This window comes from Anopheles funestus, chromosome 2RL, assembly GCF_943734845.2.
Source record: "Anopheles funestus chromosome 2RL, idAnoFuneDA-416_04, whole genome shotgun sequence".
Classification (NCBI taxonomy): domain Eukaryota; kingdom Metazoa; phylum Arthropoda; class Insecta; order Diptera; family Culicidae; genus Anopheles; species Anopheles funestus.
The window spans coordinates 96,218,624-96,246,244 of record NC_064598.1 but is presented as its reverse complement, the minus strand read 5'-3'; the positions used below and the strand labels follow the sequence as shown (position 1 = coordinate 96,246,244).

Below are 27,621 nucleotides of genomic sequence, written 5' to 3'. Positions count from 1 at the left end.
AACTTTCCGTTAGCAAGACTCTAACCAAACGGGAAGCAAATTCCGCATTCCCCACACCCGTTTAAATCGACGAAAGTTCCAGGATTTCAAGTAAATTGCAAAATAAAGAAAATTTTGAAATATTTCATTTCCTTTTTTTGATCATAACTTTAGTACTAATGATCGGATAAATATGCAAAATATATACAAAGACGCAGAATAAAATTCTACACAAATCATCCGAATATTGTGTTTCTCTACCTCTTCAGGATTCCAAGTAAATCGCAAAATAAAGAAAACGTTGAAATATTTCAAAAAAGTGAAAAAAAACAAAAAAACGAAATTTTTCATGAAATATTTCAAAAATGAAAAGTTTCACAAAAATTGAAACTTTTCATGAAATATTTCGTGAAATATTTCATTCAAATTTCATGATAATCGTTGCACGAAGGAGTAAAGGGGCCTCAGACAGGTGCAAAAAGGGGTCAAAGGGGCTTCAAACAGGTGCAGGAGGGGGTGCGACGGTAAAAAAACCAAAAAAAAAAGCAAAAAAAAAAGTGGGTACACGAACCGAAAAAATTGTCAAAAATCAAAGTGAAAAAATACGCTCCAAAATTTGAAAATCTGGTACCATCAATTAGAAAAAAGCAAAGAAAAAAAGTGAGCACGCGAACCGAAAAAATTTGAAAATCCAAAGTGTAAAAATACGTTTTGGTTTTTGAAGTGCTACCTCCTCGCCTGGTATGCTCTCCTGTTACTTCAAACCATGTCGCCTGGTAGTTTTCGAAATCCAAAAGTATCCAAAAGTATCCAAAAAGTACCAGCTGCAGCAACCAAGTAACAGGAGAGCATACCAGGCGAGGAGGTAGCACTTCAAAAACCAAAACGTACTTTTACACTTTGATTTTTCAGATTTTTTCGGTTCCGTTGCTCTCTTTTTTTCTTTGCTTTTTTCTAATCGATGGTACCAGATTTTCAAATTTTGGAGCGTATTTTTTCACTTTGATTTTTGACAATTTTTTCGGTTCGTGTACCCACTTTTTTTTTTGCTTTTTTTTTGGTTTTTTTACCGTCGCACCCCCTCCTGCACCTGTTTGAAGCCCCTTTGACCCCTTTTTGCACCTGTCTGAGGCCCCTTTACTCCCTCGTGCAACGATTATCATGAAATTTGAATGAAATATTTCACGAAATATTTCATGAAAAGTTTCAATTTTTGTGAAACTTTTCATTTTTGAAATATTTCATGAAAAATTTCATTTTTTGTAAAATTTTTCACTGTTTTGAAATATTTCAACATTTTCTTTATTTTGCGATTTACTTGGAATCCTGAAGAGATAGAGAAACACAATGTTGGGATGATTTGTGTAGAATTTTATTCTGCGTCTTTGTATATATCTTGCATACTTGTCTGATTATTAGTACTAAAGTTATGATCAAAAAAGGGAAATGAAATATTTTAAAATTTTCTTTATTTCGCAATTTACTTGAAATCCTGGAGCTTTCGTCGATTTAAACGGGTGTGGGGAATGCGAAATTTGCTTCCCGCTTGGTTAGAGTCTTTCCAACGGTAAGTTTTCCGTTTGTTACTCAGAATGAGCCCTCTAGTATGTGGAATACATTAAATTCAACTTTGGTGCAACTTTCCCGGCATTGGCAGTAACATCACGCAGGGTTAGTAAGAGCATAAAACAATCTTTCTTTTTTTGTTGGTTTCGAATGTATAGTTGTAACAAGCGCAAATCGAAAGTCAAACACACACGTTTCACGTAAGCGAATAAATAATATTTCCTTCTTGCAGAATTTATTTCCGTTTTGTTGGCTTTTTGCTCCCACTGCTTCACGCGCTTCGAATTGCAATGAATATAAACGGTTGATTGTTACAATTATTTCAACGTTAGGTTTGTTGGTAGATTGTGCTAAACTAACTGCATCGAACATAAATGTTGGCCAGCATACGACTGGGTAAGAGGTGGGAAAGTATGCAATTTCCACTGCTATTACTGTTCAATTTACACTATTTGCTAGACATTTATACACTTCCACCGTTCCGGGATACGAGTACGAGTTCGCTGTAACTATGCTAAACGGTGAGGCGAATTAATCGCATAACTCATATGCTCGAATTTATGTCTAATTGCTTGTAAATATTTTCTCTCCCACACAAACATCCTTGAACACACATTAAACTCACAGAATTCCTTTCCTTAAATGATGACGTGCTTTTTAAAGTTTGCTACACTGTTACCATTTTTTTTCGCAGTTCCTCCAAAGTTGCGTTATTTGCATGATAAATGATTGCGTTAATAATTCAGCACGTATGCAATCAGTTCGTTCGTCACAATCGTTCCATTTTACATTGGTGCATCATCAATATTTTAACCGTATTACAACCGATTGCATTCGCTGGGAATGGCACACCAACAAATACAGAAGCGTCCAACATTTATAATCCCAACCCAATGCACCAGGGGTGAACAAACCGACCGGTGGGACGACCATTTAATGTGGGAGCTGTCCAATGTTCGTGCCTGACCGGCATTTGCATAAACGATGGCGAAAGCATCCTCCATCCACGGCGGACTCCAAGCGGACTTGATCTAATTAACGCCATCCGATTACGGAGTGACGACCGGTGAACGATACGACGTGACTTGGGTACTCAATTCCATCACCGTGCCTAGGATAGCTGAACCACCGGTATGCAATTTGATTAACTGTTGAATGAATCGACTTTGCAAACTCATTTATGACTATGTGCCAATAAAAAAAGGAACGGACAAACACTACCAGAAGCGAGCATTAAACCTTTTCGCCAGGAAAAGGAAACGATCTATCCGACATACTTATCATTCAACGTTTGGCAAATATACAACCAGAGTACTCAATGTTGGCACAGTACACCTTTCTAGTGTAGTGTCAGAGACGTTAAGTTCCCTAGGCTCCTAGCTACTCACTTTATAATGCACTGGGGATGTTGTTTCTTATGTAAACGGTTCAGTGTAAGATGTTAAAACATTCTAATCTGCCGCTTCTCAGTTATCAGGCTCACCGTGCCCTAGGAGGAAACATACAAAAGCAGACATTTTACCTACAAATCGAACAACAAATAAACTATTACCGGGAACCATGATCCTATCAATTGCTTAAACATTTTCTTGCTATCTCGTCAGTTCACACGAACGGACCCGAATAGTACACACGCTTCTTCCTCGGCAGTATGATGGGCTTCGAGCAGAGACCGGAATCGTCCAGGAAGTGTTCGTAATTTCTTCCACTCGGTACGTTCTCCGTGCCGGCGGCTGTTTTGGCCGGCTTTGGCTTTGTTTCCTGCCCCGATTTGGGTGTTTCGTTAAGCTGCATCAACTCCTTGAAGGACAAGCTGTTGTAAGGGATTTTCCCATTCTTCGGAGGCGTTATCGGTGGGTGAACACTTTTCTGTATAATGTCCGGTGGTGGCACGATTGGTCCCAGGCTCTTGTACTCCTCGTCCAAATTGTACTCTACGTTTTCCAGCTCTTCCTCACACTCACTGCTAGCGTTTTCGGTGGTCGTCGCGGTGGATAAGGATCGATCCTCTACTGTCCCAACACCGTTGGAACATTCCACCTTAGGGCCCTTTTTCTTGGAAGGACTTTCGGCACACGACGCAGTATCCTCTTCATCTCCCGTTCCTTCAGCTTCTCCGTTGGAACTTGGATCAGCTTCCACAATAACATCCGGTTGGTTGGATTTCCCATATTCGGCATCTAAATTGTACCAATCGAATTCCGCCTGTATGGGGAGTTTGCTATCTTCCGCAATAATAACTGGAACCGAAGCTACGGATGTCTGTGAAGCTGTGCCGGATCCGTTTGCTAAGTTTATAGCGTTCGCTACCTTTTTTACCGATGAACAGGACGATTTAAGTGGTGAACATCCAGTAGTGCCGGTAGCACTATTACCAGATGTAACTCCGCCTGCCAGTGGACTGTTGACATTGGGCGTCTTCAGGTTGGGAATGTATGAGACCGTCTTCACTGGGCTGGCGAACTGATTCACGCCGCTACCAAGCGTAAGATTTGTGCTCGAGAGGGCCTTCGTCGAGAGCGATGACTTCAACATGGACGGCTTAATGGACGGTCGAGCGATCGAGCTGGATAGCTTCGGTGTCGTGTGAACGAGGCTAGGAATCGATCCAGACATACCGCTCGGTGAAGTTTTCGAAAGGAAGCTTAACTTATCCACTGGTTTCAACTTTGACTGGAACGCAACGCTCGGTATTTGACTAACCCCGCGAAAAGCCGGGCTTAGATCCTTGACCGGAATTTGCTTTTTCGATGCATTCCGAATAGCGGGAGACTGTTTGTTGATTTCGGCAATGATCTCCGACAACTGTTCACGGAACTCTCCATCCTTTTTGCTCGGCGTGTTTACACCCGTTGCAATACCTGCCCCACTCGAATGACTCGCCTTGGAGGAACTGCTGCCGGACGATTTCGTAATGTAGTTATCCTGGGCAATGAATTTGTTCAGAGGTTCCTTCTTCGGTGGCACTATTTCTGCCACGTTCGGGAGTTTCGGTACGTCCGCAAAGGATTCTTCCAGCTCGTTGCAACTCTTTTTGCTGCTCGTGTCGTCCGATTCCGTCCGGGTCACACCTTCCTGTTGCTGTTGCTGCTGCTGTTTCTCCTTCTCTTCCTCATCTACTAGCGAGTAATCGTCCTCGCACGCATCCTTGTGAATTTCTGCCACAATCTGAACACATTTCACCGAATCCTGGATCTCGCTGATGGAACAATAGTCGGGTTCCGATTCGGCAATGTCGCTCTGGGCGGAGGAACTTCGTCCCTTTGCCGGTGTCGCTGACACTAACGGTCGCTGTTGCTGCGTATTACCCTTGGACAGCTGTTGCAATTTCAATAGATTGGCCGGCTTCGGAGGCAACGCTGGCGGTGTCTTGCGCTTTTCCGCCAACGCTTGCTCACGTTCCCGATCCTCCGAACCAAGCTTCGACTCCATGTCGACGTAATAGTTCGAGTACGAGTTCTGCTCCGATCCGATCGGTTCGTATTCGTTACTGTAGATACTCTGGATCTCGTACGTCGGTGAAACTTTCTCATCCTTCCGGTTGACCGAACCACTGCCCTGGCTAGACAGTGAAGTCGTCGGATGGAGCGATATCCTCGGCACCTGTACCATGCTGTTTTGCGTGGAAAAGTGAACTCGTTTCGACCGGACGGCCGTCGGTTCCTTTGCCGGTGGGGGTGCAGGTTGCTGTGCCTTTATGTAGAGCTCCTCCTCGCCCGTGCCCTCGCCGATAGTGTCCTTGTTGCTGTCTCCAAAACCATCCATCGATTGTTGAAGAAGTATCTGCGGCGAAGGAGAAAAGATTGATACAACATTTCCATCTTCATTATCCACCGTCCGTCCTTACCTGATTGACACATTCCAGCACCGGATTGACAGCGGCATTGCTGTACGGTTTGCCAAGGGCCGTATCCGAATCCTCCATATCGCTGGCACTCGCATACCAGTCATCGTTCGTTTCAATCGTCTGCTTCATCTCCATCCCTTCGGTGTACTTTTGCTGATTGCTGACACTTCCGGCACTCGCATTCGCCTCGTAAAAGATGGTCCCATCGTCCAGCTCCATCTGTTCGCTACCATCGCCCCGGTTAACCCCGACCGAACGATAATCGTTGTGTCCATCCGTACGGTGTTGCTCCTGTTTCGACTCTTGCGGCTTGTGCTGTTGCCCATCGCCTACAAACCGTCCACCGTTCCGTCCCTGGATACCGTGCAGCGTGTCGATACGGTTGGAGTACGGTTCCACGTTGTCGTAGTTGTTGCACTCCTGCTGCCGGTTCTGATCCATACGTTTATTCTCCTTGTCGCTTTCGTAGTTTTCGTAGATCACTATTTTAGGCACATTCGCATTTGGTTCTATGTTAACGTACGCTTCGTGGCCACTCTCCTCCTCCCGTGGTCCACTTAACCTCCGTACACCGGTACGCCCGTTTCGTTCGACAAGCTTTGCCAGCGTCCCGGTAACCGGTCCCGATGCGTTACTCTTAAAGCTGCTCGCTCGTGACGGTCCTCGCTGGTAGCCCTGGTAGGACCGCTTGCTCGTGTACTTCCGACTGCGCCGGGCATCCTTGAACGAGTTGGCCCTCACGTACAGCGACGATTCCTGCTCTTCGCTCGATGAAGCATACTCCACGCTGTTCAGGGATAAGTTTTCTGTGGAGAAGTAAATGGATGAAATGTTATTACCATTCACTATCTATCTTTCAGCCCCCCCCCCCCCCCCCCCCCCCAGTGCCTACCTGTATTGACACTCTCCGCCCCATCGTCACGGCAGTACTCGAATGTTTGCGTGCCGCTGGTTCGACACTCCAGCCGGTAATAGTTTTTGCGGCACTTCGGACAATACTGGCCCACTTCGTCGATGGTCGCTTCAGTGTTCACCTCCTCACCATCACTGCCACCGTTCGGTTCGTCGGCTGCCAGCTTCCGCTTCATGCGATTAATCGTACAGTTCTGCCGATTGATAACGTCATCCTTCTCGTACAGCTGCTGCTTAATGCGACTCTGCTCGTTCTTTAGCCGCGTTTCGAAGGCAATCAGTGCCTTCAGTATGCGGGACAGCTGATCGTCACGGAACTTCCGCTCCCATTCCAGCTCCTGGCTGACTAGCTTCAGGTGAGTTTTCGGACCGATTACTCCATCCAGCACGCTGCTGCTGGGACGCTGCTTGCGCCGTACCTGCCCATTGTCAAGCCGTCGCAGCGCACTGTCGTCCTTCGGTTCGACTCGTTCATTCTTCTGCAAAATTCGCTGTCGTCTGACTTCAACGCCATCGGAACCGGTGTCGCCCATTGCAGCGTTGCAGGCGTCTGACGTGTAACAGCTATCATCGTTCGTCATCACATCATACTTTTCCACCGCTTCCGTCTGTGAGGGAGAAAAATGGGAAAAGAAAAGCAAACAAAAAATGAGAAAATTTAACAAAAGTTTGCCATGCTAATGCTGTGCCACCGTAAAGGCGTAACATAAACGTTTCACTCTGCCCACTAGTAGCTCGACTTTTATTGCTTCTAAGTATCTTTACCGTCGGTCTCAGTTCATTTACACTAGACAAGGAAACTTTACAATCCCTCTTGTAACCGACACAGATGGGTATGGTTCTTCCGGTTCCGGTTTTTTATGTTAGTGTAAATATTCCCTCCATTTGCATATTTATTGCTCACTTCGCTCGATGAAGCTTACGTTGGATTAAAAGTGTTCTAGTTTTTCTTCCACCTTTTGCTGACTGTATCAGTGCAAAGTAATCGTTTATAATACGACCGTCATGAATTTGAACCATTGTTTTTTTATTTTAAATGTCCTTTAAGCTCCTGATTGTAAATATAAACGAGAAGTTTGTGGTTTTGATTTTCCACTTTGTTTCGATTAACGTTAAAACAAAATTCATTACGCTTAGCAGCATATAATATCTGGACGTTTTTGATCCTACGATATGAGTAGCAAGCAAACAAATGACAACAAAAAGCTATTTAATTACGGACATAGCTCAACTGCTCATTAGAGAAGGAAGCAAAAAGATTCGAGAAGAAAAACACACCCTTTTTATTGCTCTGTGGAACGAAAATAGACAGCATTGGAAAGTGAATCTTGCAAAAAATAAACTGAAAGCTCACTCGTTATCTCACGGTGGAGTGAATAATCGGCAGCACGGTTAATCACGGCAGGCGTGCATTAATATGCAATCAGCTCGGAGGTTCGTGGGCCGAGGGCTATCGCTTGTCCGAATGTTACGAATTTTGATTTAATCAATATTAATTTTCCACGTTTTTCGCACACGTCTGTTGATAACGTATTTCACCCCATGAAACAGGGTTGGGAAAAATCAGTTCGTTTCGTGAAAAAAAAATCGCTTCGAAAGCGGCACATGAAGTTTTCATTTGCATGGCCATATTTACGAACTTACGTTATGCTGCTGAGTAGTAGCAAAGATTAATTTTGGAATTTTATGGTTCGTACGGTGCACACATTTTTTATACATTGAGGTATCGGTATAGTAAAGATACACGGTGTTATCATCGGTAAAACACCACACAACACGCTTCAACTAATATGTTCACCCCAGCGCAAGACTTTAAACACTGGGCGTGAAATCATTATTGACATGTTTGATACCATTAAAAACACCACACCATACTAGATAAAACATTGTGCTGCAAAATTGATAAAGTTTATCGCAGCCCGATCATCAAATATTTGCATCATCACGTACCACGCCGTAAATGGTGATAAAATACACCTGCGTACGAATCAATTCGCTCCGGGTTTGTATCGTTGAGGAACAACAACACTTCAACGCTACAGAACGATAGCGTCTGACCTGGCATCGATCTTAACGTGGTGCTTCATATAATAGGACAGCTGTTACGGTAAGCGGATACAGTTAATGTTTGCCACAGCATGCCCGGGTAAGCAGGTTAGTTTATGCTGGTCAATATTATCTTTACCAGCGTTGAGTGCGGTAAGAAGGATAAACGGTATCACGCTGATATTGTTGATGGACATGGGTCGTTAAGTGAATCATTTACATTTTAATTGCGGGGGTGTTGCAGTGATCTAATTTTCAATAATCCTCTCTTAAAGGCCATTTGGTCGTGAAATTGTTACACAGTAGAGATTATTTTAGTAAACTATTTCAGCAATATAGTGACTTCAATGCATGATTATTGAAATGTAATAGTAAATATTTAAATCTCGAAATACAATTGGCAAAAATTGAGAAAAACGTTTGCTGTAAAAGGTGTAAAAAAGAATAATATTTGAGTCCAAAGGATACTAAAATAAAGAACATTATTTCATTAGCAATATTTTAGTAATTAAAAGAAGCTTTCAAACGCTCACCATTTAGCACATGAAGCTATAGAGTTATTAATCTATTTGCACATTAGAGAGCATTGCATTCCATGTACAAACCCGGCAAATCGGTACTCACTCCTACCGATATGTTCACTTTCTAATCGTTTATTTCTAAATTATCGATCACACTTTCCAATGTAATAAAATAAGCTAACATTATGAGGAGTTAGTTTTCACTCTCGTACGCGGGCAGCCGGGCAAGTTCATTATCATTACGCTAACCTGACGCGTTTAAAAATTGCATGTCAAGCAAACGGACACGGACACGATGCACGCTATCAGCAATGACAGTGATGACAGTGATTGAAGGATAGCCCGGTCGTCCGGGTTTGATTGCGGAGTCGATCGCTTATCGCCTAATAGTATTGCGAACCCGCCCGAACCATCTACTAAATGGTATCATTAAATAGAGCGTCTTCGGTTGGTATATCTTTGCTTCAATCAATCGTATGTTGTGTTCTAGAGATGTGCAAAGTGAGCAAGAGTGAGATAGTGAGTTGAAACGTTGTATTGAACGAGTTTCGTTCACTCACCACGAGGTGAGATTTTTTTTTATTATTATTTTTTTATTTAAAGCATTATTTGAGTGAAAAGGAACACATTGCAACAAATTTGCATGAAAATATATCACATTTACAAATTTTGCTAAGCTGCTCAAAAATGAGGAAAATTTTACATTTTCTCAAACAGGGTAAGGAACTTGGTTCCTCGAATAACTTCTGGCACGGACACCTGAGAGCATGGCTGTCCAAAAAGAAAATGTAGCCATTGGTGCCATCTATCGGTCACAGGTTAAAGATTGGCGATCCGTTGGATACCGACCGAGTTATAGACAAAACTTGGTGAAAAAATGAGCCTTAGTAAATTTTCATTTTTTTGAATTTTTCGATTTTCTTATTATTTTTCACTCGTTTTTTTATTTAAAGCATTACTTGAGTGAAAAGAAACACATTGCAACCAATTGGCATTAAAATAAATCAATTTAATTTTTTTTGCAAAATTTCCCAAAAAAATCGTAAGGGGTAAGCCTTATGAAATTTTCGAGTCAAAATTTTTTTTAAATTTTTTTTCTAATTTTTTATTATTTTCTTTAATTTAAAGCATTATTTGAGTGAAAAGAAACACATTGCAACAAATTCGCATGAAAATATATCACATTTATAAATTTTGCTAAATTGCTCAAAAATGAGGAACATTTTACATTTGTCTGTTAAATGCTTGTTAAATGCTTACACTCTGAAGTGTAACTTATACGCTTATGCCGGGTTTTTTTAATGACTCCGAAATGAGTCGTTAAGCGAGCTGACTTTTAATAACGACTCCTTCACTCTGAGTTGATTCACTAAAAAGAGTTGTTAGTCTCATCTCTATTGTGTTCGTCTTGCTGAAGGTTGGAACACAAGTAATGCGCGTCAGTAATTAAAATCTTTTTGTTTCTTGAATTACTGGTTACAACTGTGAGAAGGTTTTGAAAAATTAGATTACTATGTTGTTTAAATTACAAGATATTCGATGTCATTCGTTCCATATTGGGATATACAATTGTTAGTAACACAGTCTTTCACTGGAGTTCAGGTATGTAAATAAAGAATGTTTATATAATAAAATCCCACTCACACGAAACCGTAAATAAACAACACCCCGTATACAATGATGCAAAGCTAAAGGGTTGCATACAAACACCCGATAAGAAAAGGTGATAAAGTAAAGAATCAAACATTGATGACGCTATATTTTTCCAAGCACGCTAACCCTATTGGGGGTAGTTAGCACTGCCACTAGTTCTGGGAGATGAGAGAAGGCATTGTATTTGTTTTTCATCGGGTTTTTTGCAATCTCCATTGCATCAACTGAATGATAAATGATTAAAGATAAAGCTAGCCACACAAATTACTCAACCCCGGAGCGTCATCGATAGTGCGATAAAGCGCACCTCGTTAAACTCAACAGTCAAGTCGATGTATTCAAAGCATGCTCAGTGTCCAACCGCGTGTGTGTGAAGGGTGAGTTCCACACGCATCGAAGTTTCCCATCGTCATCGGTCTAGAGACCCTCACCTGACGATAAGTTCAACACGGTCGGTACAAAGGTCGCCTCAAGCCATACAATTGTACCGACCGTGTTGTTGCGTGTTACGCTTCAGATTTAACTAATTAGACCACGTGGGATCGAGCGAACGTGTAACTACACACCTCGCTACACCGTTTTTGTCCCTGATACAGTCGAAGCATTTAATGCAAAACCCCTTTTTGCTAGGGTTGTTCGTATGCATTTCAGTTGCACTGGCTGATAATATGACTTTTCGCGGCTTCACCAAGCCCCGGTTGTATTGGTGCAAACATACCACCATTTGTCGATGGCGTGTGCCCTTCTTGTAGAGAATGTTAGAACAAAAACCCGCCCTTGTGTACATCAAATACTTGAGAAACGGACTTATTTTTGCTGCATGCTCAATCTAACGTTTGTTGTTCTGTATGTGAAATTGTTTCCAAATGAATGGTGTGGTGCAGGAACGTTCAAAGTGCTAGAATGAAACGTGCCGCAATCGCTGAATGGGCTTTCTGTTTGGTGTTTTATTAAATACCGAACATGAAGCCCCGGTTGCACAAACATAAGCTGCATTTCTTGCTGACCTTTTACTATTCAAAACATTTCAACCATTTGCTTTGTTTGCTTGTTTTTGAAGTTTTAGACTTTGCAGCAACAACATTCATCGCAAAGAGTTTATGTTCCATTTAACACTTTGTGTGCTTCCGGAATAAGAAAGAGCCAAAACTAGACTTGCGTATTTGATGAAAACAATTCTGTCCAAATATAATAATAGTCCAAATATAATAAAATAAAGCTTAAATATTAAGCTTATTAAGCCAATAGAAAAGTTTCTAAAATCTGTATTCAATTTTAGACAATTTAAGTAAATATTTCCTTTTGTATAATAAGTTACAGTTGAGTTTTATATGTCATACGGATTCAAACCCATTCTGCATAAAATGTTCCATAAAACATCCCACAACCCACCATTGTTATGGGTTATGTTTTTCAACCCACCATTTCGGTGCGCATTATTTTTATACCCCAGTACTTATGCTATAAAACCGAACAATAATAAAAGGGTACATGTGAAACCTTTATCGATATGAGCACTATAGACTTTCCCATAACGCATAACGACGTTACGAACCATTACCAAAACAAAAGCCAGACCCAAGAAGCTGTTCAGCGGAATCAGCACGTGTGTCCTAATTTCCTTTCGATTTTCGAAAACGTGACAGCGATGGCCACAGTTACTGACCATAGTCATTGTGCGCACTGATGTCTATGTGCAATTAGTCTTTACCAATGCAAATACAACCTCCTGCTCGGATGCTTAACCCAGCACCAAGCTGGAACATGGAATGGTACAATGCTAAAGTAAACATTTCTATGTTTTCACTGACTGCGCACTATCGCCATTTTTAACCCTGACCAATCTCCCTCGTCACACATGACGGTACGGCGGTAGACCCACAAAACCCGAGACCCCAATTCGAAAGTGACGACTAATCGCTCCAATTTCTCTCGAACTCCAACATCCCCACCGGCCCAGAGGGAAGCGCAAAATTTCACCTTTAAATTAATTTTAATAGCCAAACGTTAGAGCCTTCGCCGTGTGGCCGCGCGAAGGTTAACCGTGTTTGCCGATTATGGGTCCATCCGTTCCGCACCGAGACCGCGTTCCAATGCGAAAGATTTGTCTTTCCCGGAGAATGTGCACTCCGTTAGGATCTCAGACAGAAAGAGACCCGCCGCTTCGATGGGTAATGGTAATGTTATTTTTTTTTCCTCTACTGTCCTTAATCAACGGTGCACGGAAGAGAAATTATTGCTGACTTGCGTTTCCGTTCCGTTGTCAGTGACCTTAGTAGGGACGCATTGGCTCTTGACACGTCGCACACGCATGGCGCGAGTGCCCATTGCACGACAATCGATAAACAACGTTTTAATAGCCACATCTGGTGTGCGCACGGGAGTCCATTTCCGCGACCGAACTAATCACAAGTTTCCCTACTAAGACCGTCCGGTGGTCCAATCGTCTTTTAATTTGTTGGAGCTACCCAGCCCCTAACCTGACAGACAAGCGTGCCTCGCTGATAGTACGTTTTTTAAACCCTTTTTGACTTTGAACTTGGACGTTTAGGCATGCGCATGTTGCAGGCCGCAGGCAAACAGTGCCCCGGCTCGATAGTTTGCGCATGAGCAAAACAAAACACTTTGCCAAACAAAGTTTGACCATGTGCTTGGAGTCTTTCAGCCCTCGGTGCGATCATTTCTTTCGTACGCAAATGAAGAATGTGGACGAACAAGTTTCCCATATGCCAACGACGCGCACGACTGGATCACCCGGGTCTGATCCGTGTGATGAAAGATTAAGACGAGCCTACACTGGAGGAAATCCTGCAAGACATGCGGCATGAGATGAACTGTCCGGATCTTCGGTATTTCTTCATTCACCTATCTCCTCAGCTACTCCTGTTTCTTGGATAGATATTTTATCCAACCAATGAGACCGGTTCCGCACGTCTAACGCGAGAGGTCGTCGTGCTGTCGAGACCGCCCGGTGTGACGTACAATGTCGGTAATCTTCACCAGCACGCGTATCATCCACCATGCGACAAATGGTTCGCTCAGCTGCTCAGACAGTTATTCGTTCCGGACCCGCAGGCATCTTCATCCACATCCCCATGGAGCACCACATAACACCGAACGGGGTATGGCGAAAAAAAAGTGCAACACCTATCTGGCATCTGAGCGTTCGAGAAGATGAAGATCGGGACTGATCGGAATGATGATTTGATCACATCTTCCTCACCACCTTCTGGTGCGACCATCTGGTTCGAACGTCAGACATACAGCCACGATGCAGCTCCTCTAACGAAAGAGAGAGTTTTCTCCCCGTTGGCAAATGGTGAGATTGAACATTATTCAAATTAGTCTAGTCCCAGGGGTTACCCGGCGCGTTGGATCGCTAGCCAACAAAATGGTACGAAGGAGGAAGGACCAGTCAATCGGTCGTTGCTTCGACCAAGACACGATCGAAAAGATTATCTCCGTTCAACGTTTTCACCATCCAATCCAGACAACTTTCCTTCGAACAACACCAGACCATCCTCTAGCAGCAGCAGCAGTAACAGCAAAACCAGGAATGTCTGCATACTTTCATGTAAAGAAACATTGGTTGTAACCCTACCCAACGCTATTCGTAACGATTCCAAGACGATTGGCAAAGACTGATCGTGAACATCTTTTCGTGGGTCTTGTCCCCAATGCCATCTGTTGGGAATGCTTAGGAATCGACCGCACAACGAGACTCGACACTTGCGAGACCTCACTGATTGTCCACAGGTACTGTTGACAAAGCATGAGCATCCCCCCAAAATGGAGAGCGATGATCACGAACTCGTTCTGCCCATCTACAGTTAATTTTCTACACGTGAGGACTCACGAAGAATCAATTTCAACAGAAACTGTCAACGTACATCTCCAGTTTCACCATTTCCTGTCCCGTGTAAAACCGTTCTAGCAGCAATCCACCTATTGATGAGGGCATTGAGGGGTGGAGCTCTATCTTCTTGTTGGGTACCTTTCTTTGCGTTCGACAAACCTCGATACCTTGGTCACGATTTACCGAAACGATAGCAAGCAAGAATTACGATCTCGGCGATCAGCCGACAGTGATTAAAAACGTCAATGAGTTCTGACACCGTCCTGAATCTTAAGATGGGCCGTTAGGACGTCGTCACGAATTATCGGGCTTGATGCCTAATAATCGGATCATGGGTAATTTTCAATAACGACAAACCTGTACTGAGCTAACATGACCAAAGTGAGAAGAATTTCTTAACCTAAATCAAACTAAACAACGCACAAGGAAACTATAGGGAACTACGACAAATGACGTAAACAGCTATTGAACGAACTCTCCTTCTTCCGCTTTGAAGGAACGAATTTCGATTTCCATTCGTCACAGTCAATTGGACCTCGTTGTTTCTAATGCTTTTGCATCTAGTTCGCACACATATCTGTATACCTATATACCTACTGTAGCTACCATCGTACTGGGGAATTATGTGCATACTTCAATGTTATTTCCATTGCCAATCAACCATAAAGCTGTCAATTATGATCGTTTGTGATCAGCGTTAGATATCTGACCAAACGGATCTACGATCTTTTATGAGGTGCAATTTACCCGAACTAGCGCGTCCGTTTCTTCCGTCGCTACCATATAACCTGATGGGTGCTATTGATAGCCTGCATGTAATTTTCCCCTGCCATTATAATCAAATTAGGTAAACGTGTAAATGGCTCCGTTTCCTGTCCTAAAAGTGACAATCGTGTCTTGCTTAGCCAGTTTTTGGGGGGCTGATGCGCTGCTGGGAACGGTTCTTACAATCGTAACACTGCACCAAAGGTTAGAATAGGCTGGGAAGCTCACCACAAAACAGAAACAAACGTAACAATACGGACAAGAATCAGGGTCATCGAAGATGTGTCCGATGTCAAAGATATGTCAGATCCGTAGCTCGGCTCAAAAAGCATGCTTTGCGCGTGTCTTCAGGGGCTTTGGCACAAGGCACAATAGGAAGATTGTAACGAAAACCAGTGTGTCCGTAGCACGACAAGATTATGATTTTAATCATCCAAATAACGACCCAAACCTGACCGTGACATTTCTACGATCAATCACGCCGTACACTGTGAAGCGCTTTTGCAGTGGACGTGGGTGATGGGAATCGTTTTACCGAAAAACATGATCATAACGATTTGGTAGCTACAACGATCGCTGTGTTTCGATGAGGAATGGACCTGTAATGGATCTTTTTTAATGGGCGGATCCTGTTAACAGGCAGATCACGAATTAACATTTAAGTGGATCCACTTTTAATAGTACATCGCAACGTTTTGTGGTTTGTTGTTGATGACTAAACATGCCATTGCAACATATTGTACGAGTGAGTAAGAAATTATTTAAGTTGCGTTACTTTACGAATTGATAATCTTTCGATCATGTAATAGTATTTTTAAAGCCTTCAATTGAATTTAATCTTCTGTTTATCATTTGTCTGATGATCTCACCTTAATCCGAATGTCCAGAAGGCTTTTGGAGGGAAGAATTGCACTACAGCAATGGCTAATTAACATAATAATGTAATTAACAATCGGACACCGTACGCCACCGCAAGTCATCGGGGTGAACAGTGCTTATTTGCCACAAAAAAATCGCATAAAAGCGAAATAAAACCATCGGACCTTCGTCGGATAGGATGGCCACGTACATTGCGTATCCGTCGCCCACGAAACTATGGCCAATTGCAACAACACTACACTTCCATTTTTGTGCCATTTGCAGCTAGCTAAGCTAGTTGGCAATTTTTACCCCCAGAGACAACCAGCCCCATTTGCACTTTCCGACTTGTGCTCACGATTTGTGCTCCCCGGGCAAGAGACACTCAAGCCACCGTCAATGCCGATAAAATGAGCCACAAAATGGTAAAAACTGGCCCATAACTTGCAGACGGTCACCCACACAATGTGAAGCAGCAATGCATACTGCTTTACAACAAAAGGCCAACGGAAAGGTTTATCCATGGTGGGTTCGTGTTGTAGCTAAATTGTTGCCATTTTCTTTCAAACACAGCAGCATGATTGTTGGATGTTTACATTTATACTAAGTTATGGGAGATGCTATAATGAACTTTGAATTAACGAATAACAAAGAAGAACTAGAATAAGAACAAAATTTAGAGAGAATAAACCAGTCCGAGTAGAGCAATCATTGAAACCACACGCGTCCCTAACAAGCACCCTTTAGAGCTACGAACATTGGTCCTTCGAGCCGGATCGCTGGATTAGGGACAGGGCTTACAGTTGAAAATATATCATTGCCAACAGTTAGAAGTGATTACACTGTGGGATAATAAGTGAATTCTTATTAACCATACTTTCTGCGCACTTGTAAGAGTACTAGTGATGCGTCGGTATACGCATTCGTGTGCAGCAAAGGAACTTTGAACGTGTAAAAGGTTCATTTCTTAAAGTGGTTGTGCTGCGTGTGAAACATTAATACGAGAACGAGCGATCTCTAACCCGATGATCACTGATAAGTGATTGGACGTATTAGTGTGAAGCGAAGTGAATTGATTCGCAGACACTTTTGGCGATTTGTGAGGTCAACGGCATCGTGGTTGATTGGCTCAGACTGTGCGCGTCAGGTGCAATGTGTGTGTAACGTTTACGCGTAGTGCGTGTTGAGACTGTATAGAAACGATACTGCCATATCAGTGCAGCCATTTCGGTATCGTAGAAGCGCGTCACATGGTTACAGTGTGGGTAATAAGTTTATGCGTACTTTCAATACCCGAATTAAATCCATCGTTTATCGGAGACAAACTAGTGGCTTTAAGCTCATTATAAGTTCTGGTGATTAAAGGAACGATAGTGTCGGACCGGAATAATTTAATTCACCAATATGCCTACCACGGACCAGCCGACTGGTTCCACAGCGTCCACTGGGGATAAGGTAGTGGTTCAACCTGCCCCCATAACGGATCGACAGTTTCGCAGGTTGAAGAGAATTTACAGTGACTGTTTGCGTAGTATCGATCAATTTAAAGAATTTGTGGATGATTACAATGCAGAAAGGCACAGCGTGCAAGTACAAGTGCAATTGGAGCAGCTGGAGGACGTGAGAAGCGAGTTCATTAGTGCGCGAAGACAATTACTACATGAAGACGATTGTGATGAAGATGCCTTAGTGGAGGAATATAAACAATTTAATAAAACCTTTATCGAAGTAAAGGGATTTCTTAAGAGTAACTTGCATCCGGAAGCTATAATGATGCCAGCAGCTAGTAGCACAATATTGCAAACATCTACGTATCGCCCTAAAGTACGGCTACCGGAAATAAATTTGCCTTCGTTCGATGGTGACGTCACAAAATGGCTAACCTTTAAGGACCGTTTCACATCCATGGTTCATGAGGTGGTTGAACTTTCAGACGTAACCAAGCTGCAATATTTGTTAACAGCCTTGAAGGGAGACGCAGCTACTTTATACGATCACACTCAACTCATAGCTGAGAATTACGATATTACGTGGAAATCATTACACGAACGCTATGATGATTCCAAGCGTATAAAAAGGGAACATTTTAAGGCATTATATCAGTTGGAACCAATGAATGGATCGTCGGTCGAAGAATTATCGCGTTTAGTGAACGAGACAAAGAGATTAGTGAGAGGCATGGAACGAACAAGTGAACCGGTAAAGCATTGGGACACACCGTTAACGTCGCTCGTGATTTATAAGTTTGATCCTAAAACGCTTCTAGCATGGGAGCAACACTCGGCTGACCAAGAAGCTGATTCGTATAAGGAATTAATGATTTTTTGTGAGAAGCAAATCAAGATCCTTAATAGTTGTACTATGCGAAACAAAACGTCAATTGATACTAAACCAGCAAAAACAGTCAGTGGTGTGCGAAATCAAATTCCTCGGTCGAAGAAAGACAATGCAACATCGTTAGCGTGTTCCGTTCAAACGACGAACCCATCAGTAATTGTGTGCCCGGTGTGCAAGGCTGATCATGTGTTATCAAAGTGTAGTTCCTTTTCAACTATGGACCGTTCGCAGCGACAAGAACAGGTTAAGGAACATAGGCTGTGTTTTAACTGTCTGAGGAGTGGTCACAGTATTAGGTTTTGTCGATCGCATTCGAGGTGTGAACATTGTAAAAGAAGACACCATTCGTTACTGTGTGATAAGAATGCATCTGCTGTCAGTGAAACGCAAGTCGTCCCCATTAGTGCAACATTACAGGACGGCAGTAAGCAGGAAAGGAAAATGATTTGGTTATCTACGGCACAAGTGTTGGTGTCGAACTGGAATGGTGAACCTGTGCCGGCGCGAGCGTTATTGGATATGGGCGCTCAATCTAACTTCATAACCGAACGTTTAGCTCAACAGTTAAAGTTGCGGAAGACGCAAGTACAGAAACCTCTGTTTGGAGTAGGAACGGTGGCCTTGACCTCAAGCAGTACAGTTACAACTACGGTCAAATCAGTAAACTCCTCACATGCGGCCACATTAGAGTTCCTCGTGCTAACAAGTGTCACCGCAGACTTTCCTCCAAGGTCAATAGATGTACAGCAATGGAACATACCATCAGGGTTTGTATTGGCTGATCCAGGTTTTAATAAACGTGAGAAGATTGATCTACTCCTTGGTGCAGAGATATTTGCTGAGCTGTTGGAGCAAGGACAATTAAGTTTAGCGCCGAACCTTCCAAGGTTATTGAAAACCAAGCTTGGGTGGATTGTAAGTGGAAAAATGATTACGAACCCCGAAGACACGAACCAATATGATCTTGCCTGCTGTAGCGTGATGGAAGAACGCTTTAACAACTCGATGGATCGTCTCGTATCGCTCGAAAATTTGCCAGAAGAAAGGATTCCGTCAGAAGATGACATCGCATGTATGAAACATTATGAGGAGACAACTCGGCGTAGTAGAGATGGCAGGTACATTGTAACTCTTCCTAAATTACCACAGTTTTCAACATTGCTTGGTGAGTCACGGGAGATTGCCTTGAGACGGTTTTTGGCAATAGAGCGAAGAATGAGAAGAGAAAAGGAACTTAACGATGCTTATAAGGAGTTCATGCAGGAATATATAAGCTTGGGCCATATGTCCTGTATAGGCACATACTCGGAGTTCGAGGGGAAGAGTTCGGAGGTGGCATATTATCTTCCACATCACGCTGTGTGGAAGGCTGGAAGTTCAACGACGAGATGCAGGGTAGTCTTTGATGCATCTTGCAAGACGAGCTCAGGGCGATCACTGAACGATGTCCTGATCACCGGACCTCAGATACAAGAAAACATCATATGCATACAGTTGAGGTTCCGGATGAAGAAGATTGCTGTGGTGGCGGATGTGGCGAAAATGTACCGGCAGGTGCTAGTAGATGACAACGATAAGGCATTGCAGAGAATCCTGTGGAGAGATCATTCTGGAGAACAGCTAAGAGTGTACGAGCTTAAAACCGTGACGTATGGCACAGCATGTGCACCTTTCCTAGCTGTACGTACGCTACAGCGTATTTTTGAAGACCACGGAAGCAAGTACCCAAAGGCGTTAGCATGCAAAAGGGATTTTTACGTTGATGATTTGTTGTCAGGTGCAGATTCCGTTCAAGAGGCTCGAGAAATGGCGGATCAGTTAAATAAGTTAATGAACGAAGGTCAGTTCTGCTTACGGAAATGGGCATCAAATCATCATGGAGCGTTAATCGGTATTCCCAGTGAGCAGCATGCAACCGGCAGTCAGTTAGAACTTGCCACTGAACAAGACTCAATTTCAACACTAGGATTGGTTTGGACTCCAAGCAAAGATACTTTAAAGGTCCAGGTACGGGTACCAAGCGAAGTAGAAGTCAAAACAAAAACACATGTTTTATCATGTATCGCTCGATTGTATGATCCGTTGGGATTCTTGGACCCGGTCAAGATGAGAGCGAAGCTCATTATGCAGACGATATGGGCATTGAAAGATGCGGAAGGAAAACCTTGGAGTTGGGATAAGGAGCTGCCAAAACCAATAAGTCAAGAATGGTCATCATTTGTTACCCAACTGAAGCTGTTAGAAGATGTGAAAATACCACGATTAGCAGTATCCAATTCCGCCGAGCAATATCAGTTGCACATATTCTGCGATGCATCCGAAAAGGGATACGGTGCGTGCTGTTATGTTCGTAGTCTGGCAGCGACAGGAACAGTTGTGGTTCATCTATTAATTTCGAAGTCTAAAGTAGCACCTTTATCGCAGAGAATGACCATTGCTAGACTTGAATTGTGTGGAGCATTACTTGGAAGTAGATTGTATAGTGTGGTGAAGGAGGCGTTGGTAACCGATGTGTCTTGCTACATGTGGACTGATTCTCTCACGACATGGCATTGGATTCAATCGCCACACTCTCGTTGGAAAACTTTTGTTGCCAACAGGACTGCAAAGATTCAGGCGTTAACCAGAGGGGTAGAGTGGAGACATGTTCCTGGTAAGGAAAATCCAAGCGATTTGGCATCGAGAGGATGTGATCCGGAAGAATTCTTGCAGCAGAGTGCACTATGGTGGTCGGGGCCTGGTTGGCTTTCCCAGTCTGAAGATCAGTGGCCAGAACCTCCTGTGGGTAAACTGACAATTGTAGAGGAACAGCGTGCAACCACGCTGTTAGTAATGTCCGAGAAAGAAGAGAGTTTCTCAGATCGAATATTTTCGCGATATTCAACATACGCGAAATTGAGAAGAGTGATTGCATATTGCTTGCGTTACATTGCTGCGTTGCGGAAACAAAATCATCAAGGGGAATCAACAGCGCTGACGTCTGAAGAGCTAAGGCATGCAGAAGACGCAATTTGTCGTATCGCTCAACGAGATAGTTTCGCCGAAGAACTGAAGACACTAGGTACGGGAAAGAACATAGCTACAACATCGTTGCTGAAAGGATGCAATGTTACAGTAGACGACAAGGGTATCCTGAGAGTGCAGACCCGTATTGGAAATGCAAGGCTTTCAGAAGACGTTAAGTATCCAATAGTAATCGCCAAACGTCATGCGTTAGCGAAACTGTTAGCCGAACATTATCATGCCGAATTATTGCACGCTGGACCACAATTAATGATAACGACCATCAGACAGCGATTTTGGATCATGGGAGCAAGATCAGTAGTGAGGCGAGCTTACCATCAATGTATAAGGTGCTTCAAGTCCAAACCGAAGTTAATTATACAACCCATGGCTCCTCTTCCGACTACACGTGTGAATAAGGCGCGACCTTTCGCGATATCAGGAGTTGATTATTGCGGACCGGTAATGATAAAGGCACATCACCGACGAGCAGCACCAACCAAGGCGTTCATAGCAGTGTTCGTATGCTTTGTTACACGTGCCGTGCATCTAGAGTTAGTTTCTGACTTAAGTACTGCAGCGTTTTTAGCGGCTCTTAGAAGATTTGTTTCACGGCGAGGAGCAGTATCAGAGATCAACTCTGACAACGGAACAAACTTCAAGGGTGCCGCGAATGAACTTCAGCGGCTGCATGAGTTACTCCAGTCGTCAAACCATAAGGAGGCAATCACCAACTGGACGGCGGAAAGAGGAATAAAATGGAAGTTCATCCCTCCACGAGCCCCGCACTTTGGAGGCTTGTGGGAAGCAGCTGTACGTTCCATGAAATATCATCTAATCAGAGTCCTGGGTACAGCTGCGGCAAGCTACGAAGACCTGACAACACTGCTGACGGAAATTGAGGCGTGCCTCAATTCACGCCCACTCACTGAGTTATCTGCGGATTCGACTGATTTAGAAGCCCTTACTCCAGGTCATTTTCTAACCGGTTCTCATTTGAAATATATTTCAGAAATTGACTTGAAGGACATACCAGAAAATCGATTGAATCATTGGCGTGTGATGCAACAAAGGCTTCAGCACTTCTGGTCGCGGTGGCAGCGCGAGTACTTGCAACAGCTAAGAGCAAGGACAAAATGGCACAACCCCGCTGTTCCGATCAAGCCTGGAATGCTTGTAATACTCCATGAAGACAACATGCCTCCGATGAAGTGGCCGCTAGCACGCATAACTGAAGTACATCCAGGCAAGGATGGAGTCGTCAGAGTGGTCACGTTGCGCACTGCACAAGCGTCGAACGTAAAGCGTCCTGTGGTTAAATTAAGCATATTACCAACGGAAAATTAGGGGGTAAAGGGCAGATAGCAGGAACTAGAGCGTCTCGTAAGAGGAATCTGAGTGAATTTAAAATATCGGAAGGGGAATTAGGTTGCAGTAAAATATGAAATTGATTACTTACTTTAAGTTACAACTCGGAATACTAGTTGTTATAACGCCGTTACGAAATAATGAATTGAACTCAAGATTAAGTAAAATTACCACTTAAGTAAAATAACGGATTTTAGGTGGTCGGAATGTTGGATGTTTACATTTATACTAAGTTATGGGAGATGCTATAATGAACTTTGAATTAACGAATAACAAAGAAGAACTAGAATAAGAACAAAATTTAGAGAGAATAAACCAGTCCGAGTAGAGCAATCATTGAAACCACACGCGTCCCTAACAAGCACCCTTTAGAGCTACGAACATTAAATAAATGTAAATAGACAATTACTGCATGAAGACGATTGTGATGAAGATGCCTTAGTGGAGGAATATAAACAATTTAATAAAACCTTTATCGAAGTAAAGGGATTTCTTAAGAGTAACTTGCATCCGGAAGCTATAATGATGCCAGCAGCTAGTAGCACAATATTGCAAACATCTACGTATCGCCCTAAAGTACGGCTACCGGAAATAAATTTGCCTTCGTTCGATGGTGACGTCACAAAATGGCTAACCTTTAAGGACCGTTTCACATCCATGGTTCATGAGGTGGTTGAACTTTCAGACGTAACCAAGCTGCAATATTTGTTAACAGCCTTGAAGGGAGACGCAGCTACTTTATACGATCACACTCAACTCATAGCTGAGAATTACGATATTACGTGGAAATCATTACACGAACGCTATGATGATTCCAAGCGTATAAAAAGGGAACATTTTAAGGCATTATATCAGTTGGAACCAATGAATGGATCGTCGGTCGAAGAATTATCGCGTTTAGTGAACGAGACAAAGAGATTAGTGAGAGGCATGGAACGAACAAGTGAACCGGTAAAGCATTGGGACACACCGTTAACGTCGCTCGTGATTTATAAGTTTGATCCTAAAACGCTTCTAGCATGGGAGCAACACTCGGCTGACCAAGAAGCTGATTCGTATAAGGAATTAATGATTTTTTGTGAGAAGCAAATCAAGATCCTTAATAGTTGTACTATGCGAAACAAAACGTCAATTGATACTAAACCAGCAAAAACAGTCAGTGGTGTGCGAAATCAAATTCCTCGGTCGAAGAAAGACAATGCAACATCGTTAGCGTGTTCCGTTCAAACGACGAACCCATCAGTAATTGTGTGCCCGGTGTGCAAGGCTGATCATGTGTTATCAAAGTGTAGTTCCTTTTCAACTATGGACCGTTCGCAGCGACAAGAACAGGTTAAGGAACATAGGCTGTGTTTTAACTGTCTGAGGAGTGGTCACAGTATTAGGTTTTGTCGATCGCATTCGAGGTGTGAACATTGTAAAAGAAGACACCATTCGTTACTGTGTGATAAGAATGCATCTGCTGTCAGTGAAACGCAAGTCGTCCCCATTAGTGCAACATTACAGGACGGCAGTAAGCAGGAAAGGAAAATGATTTGGTTATCTACGGCACAAGTGTTGGTGTCGAACTGGAATGGTGAACCTGTGCCGGCGCGAGCGTTATTGGATATGGGCGCTCAATCTAACTTCATAACCGAACGTTTAGCTCAACAGTTAAAGTTGCGGAAGACGCGAGTACAGAAACCTCTGTTTGGAGTAGGAACGGTGGCCTTGACCTCAAGCAGTACAGTTACAACTACGGTCAAATCAGTAAACTCCTCACATGCGGCCACATTAGAGTTCCTCGTGCTAACAAGTGTCACCGCAGACTTTCCTCCAAGGTCAATAGATGTACAGCAATGGAACATACCATCAGGGTTTGTATTGGCTGATCCAGGTTTTAATAAACGTGAGAAGATTGATCTACTCCTTGGTGCAGAGATATTTGCTGAGCTGTTGGAGCAAGGACAATTAAGTTTAGCGCCGAACCTTCCAAGGTTATTGAAAACCAAGCTTGGGTGGATTGTAAGTGGAAAAATGATTACGAACCCCGAAGACACGAACCAATATGATCTTGCCTGCTGTAGCGTGATGGAAGAACGCTTTAACAACTCGATGGATCGTCTCGTATCGCTCGAAAATTTGCCAGAAGAAAGGATTCCGTCAGAAGATGACATCGCATGTATGAAACATTATGAGGAGACAACTCGGCGTAGTAGAGATGGCAGGTACATTGTAACTCTTCCTAAATTACCACAGTTTTCAACATTGCTTGGTGAGTCACGGGAGATTGCCTTGAGACGGTTTTTGGCAATAGAGCGAAGAATGAGAAGAGAAAAGGAACTTAACGATGCTTATAAGGAGTTCATGCAGGAATATATAAGCTTGGGCCATATGTCCTGTATAGGCACATACTCGGAGTTCGAGGGGAAGAGTTCGGAGGTGGCATATTATCTTCCACATCACGCTGTGTGGAAGGCTGGAAGTTCAACGACGAGATGCAGGGTAGTCTTCGATGCATCTTGCAAGACGAGCTCAGGGCGATCACTGAACGATGTCCTGATCACCGGACCTCAGATACAAGAAAACATCATATGCATACAGTTGAGGTTCCGGATGAAGAAGATTGCTGTGGTGGCGGATGTGGCGAAAATGTACCGGCAGGTGCTAGTAGATGACAACGATAAGGCATTGCAGAGAATCCTGTGGAGAGATCATTCTGGAGAACAGCTAAGAGTGTACGAGCTTAAAACCGTGACGTATGGCACAGCATGTGCACCTTTCCTAGCTGTACGTACGCTACAGCGTATTTTTGAAGACCACGGAAGCAAGTACCCAAAGGCGGTAGCATGCAAAAGGGATTTTTACGTTGATGATTTGTTGTCAGGTGCAGATTCCGTTCAAGAGGCTCGAGAAATGGCGGATCAGTTAAATAAGTTAATGAACGAAGGTCAGTTCTGCTTACGGAAATGGGCATCAAATCATCATGGAGCGTTAATCGGTATTCCCAGTGAGCAGCATGCAACCGGCAGTCAGTTAGAACTTGCCACTGAACAAGACTCAATTTCAACACTAGGATTGGTTTGGACTCCAAGCAAAGATACTTTAAAGGTCCAGGTACGGGTACCAAGCGAAGTAGAAGTCAAAACAAAAACACATGTTTTATCATGTATCGCTCGATTGTATGATCCGTTGGGATTCTTGGACCCGGTCAAGATGAGAGCGAAGCTCATTATGCAGACGATATGGGCATTGAAAGATGCGGAAGGAAAACCTTGGAGTTGGGATAAGGAGCTGCCAAAACCAATAAGTCAAGAATGGTCATCATTTGTTACCCAACTGAAGCTGTTAGAAGATGTGAAAATACCACGATTAGCAGTATCCAATTCCGCCGAGCAATATCAGTTGCACATATTCTGCGATGCATCCGAAAAGGGATACGGTGCGTGCTGTTATGTTCGTAGTCTGGCAGCGACAGGAACAGTTGTGGTTCATCTATTAATTTCGAAGTCTAAAGTAGCACCTTTATCGCAGAGAATGACCATTGCTAGACTTGAATTGTGTGGAGCATTACTTGGAAGTAGATTGTATAGTGTGGTGAAGGAGGCGTTGGTAACCGATGTGTCTTGCTACATGTGGACTGATTCTCTCACGACATGGCATTGGATTCAATCGCCACACTCTCGTTGGAAAACTTTTGTTGCCAACAGGACTGCAAAGATTCAGGCGTTAACCAGAGGGGTAGAGTGGAGACATGTTCCTGGTAAGGAAAATCCAAGCGATTTGGCATCGAGAGGATGTGATCCGGAAGAATTCTTGCAGCAGAGTGCACTATGGTGGTCGGGGCCTGGTTGGCTTTCCCAATCTGAAGATCAGTGGCCAGAACCTCCTGTGGGTAAACTGACAATTGTAGAGGAACAGCGTGCAACCACGCTGTTAGTAATGTCCGAGAAAGAAGAGAGTTTCTCAGATCGAATATTTTCGCGATATTCAACATACGCGAAATTGAGAAGAGTGATTGCATATTGCTTGCGTTACATTGCTGCTTTGCGGAAACAAAATCATCAAGGGGAATCAACAGCGCTGACGTCTGAAGAGCTAAGGCATGCAGAAGACGCAATTTGTCGTATCGCTCAACGAGATAGTTTCGCCGAAGAACTGAAGACACTAGGTACGGGAAAGAACATAGCTACAACATCGTTGCTGAAAGGATGCAATGTTACAGTAGACGACAAGGGTATCCTGAGAGTGCAGACCCGTATTGGAAATGCAAAGCTTTCAGAAGACGTTAAGTATCCAATAGTAATCGCCAAACGTCATGCGTTAGCGAAACTGTTAGCCGAACATTATCATGCCGAATTATTGCACGCTGGACCACAATTAATGATAACGACCATCAGACAGCGATTTTGGATCATGGGAGCAAGATCAGTAGTGAGGCGAGCTTACCATCAATGTATAAGGTGCTTCAAGTCCAAACCGAAGTTAATTATACAACCCATGGCTCCTCTTCCGACTACACGTGTGAATAAGGCGCGACCTTTCGCGATATCAGGAGTTGATTATTGCGGACCGGTAATGATAAAGGCACATCACCGACGAGCAGCACCAACCAAGGCGTTCATAGCAGTGTTCGTATGCTTTGTTACACGTGCCGTGCATCTAGAGTTAGTTTCTGACTTAAGTACTGCAGCGTTTTTAGCGGCTCTTAGAAGATTTGTTTCACGGCGAGGAGCAGTATCAGAGATCAACTCTGACAACGGAACAAACTTCAAGGGTGCCGCGAATGAACTTCAGCGGCTGCATGAGTTACTCCAGTCGTCAAACCATAAGGAGGCAATCACCAACTGGACGGCGGAAAGAGGAATAAAATGGAAGTTCATCCCTCCACGAGCCCCGCACTTTGGAGGCTTGTGGGAAGCAGCTGTACG

General features: G+C 43.4%; 1 protein-coding gene across 5 annotated transcripts in view; it reads right to left on the bottom strand.

Moving 5' to 3' along the window:
* Window positions 1–1,426: 1,426 nt before the first annotated feature.
* LOC125763366 (uncharacterized) overlaps window positions 1,427–27,621 on the bottom strand; it is a 391,039-nt gene continuing 364,844 nt past the window's right edge. For 4 of the 5 annotated variants that reach the window (XM_049426450.1, XM_049426449.1, XM_049426448.1 and 1 more), the window contains 3 exons: window positions 6,285–6,912; window positions 5,393–6,198; window positions 1,427–5,328 (listed from right to left, as the gene is read on the bottom strand). In XM_049426450.1, the coding sequence (XP_049282407.1) occupies window positions 3,151–5,328; window positions 5,393–6,198; window positions 6,285–6,912 (3,612 nt within the window). In that variant the 3' untranslated portion in view covers window positions 1,427–3,150. Of the gene's footprint in view, window positions 5,329–5,392; window positions 6,199–6,284; window positions 6,913–7,948; window positions 8,163–27,621 lie in introns of those variants that run through there. The other variant, XM_049426452.1, reaches the window with a different exon arrangement.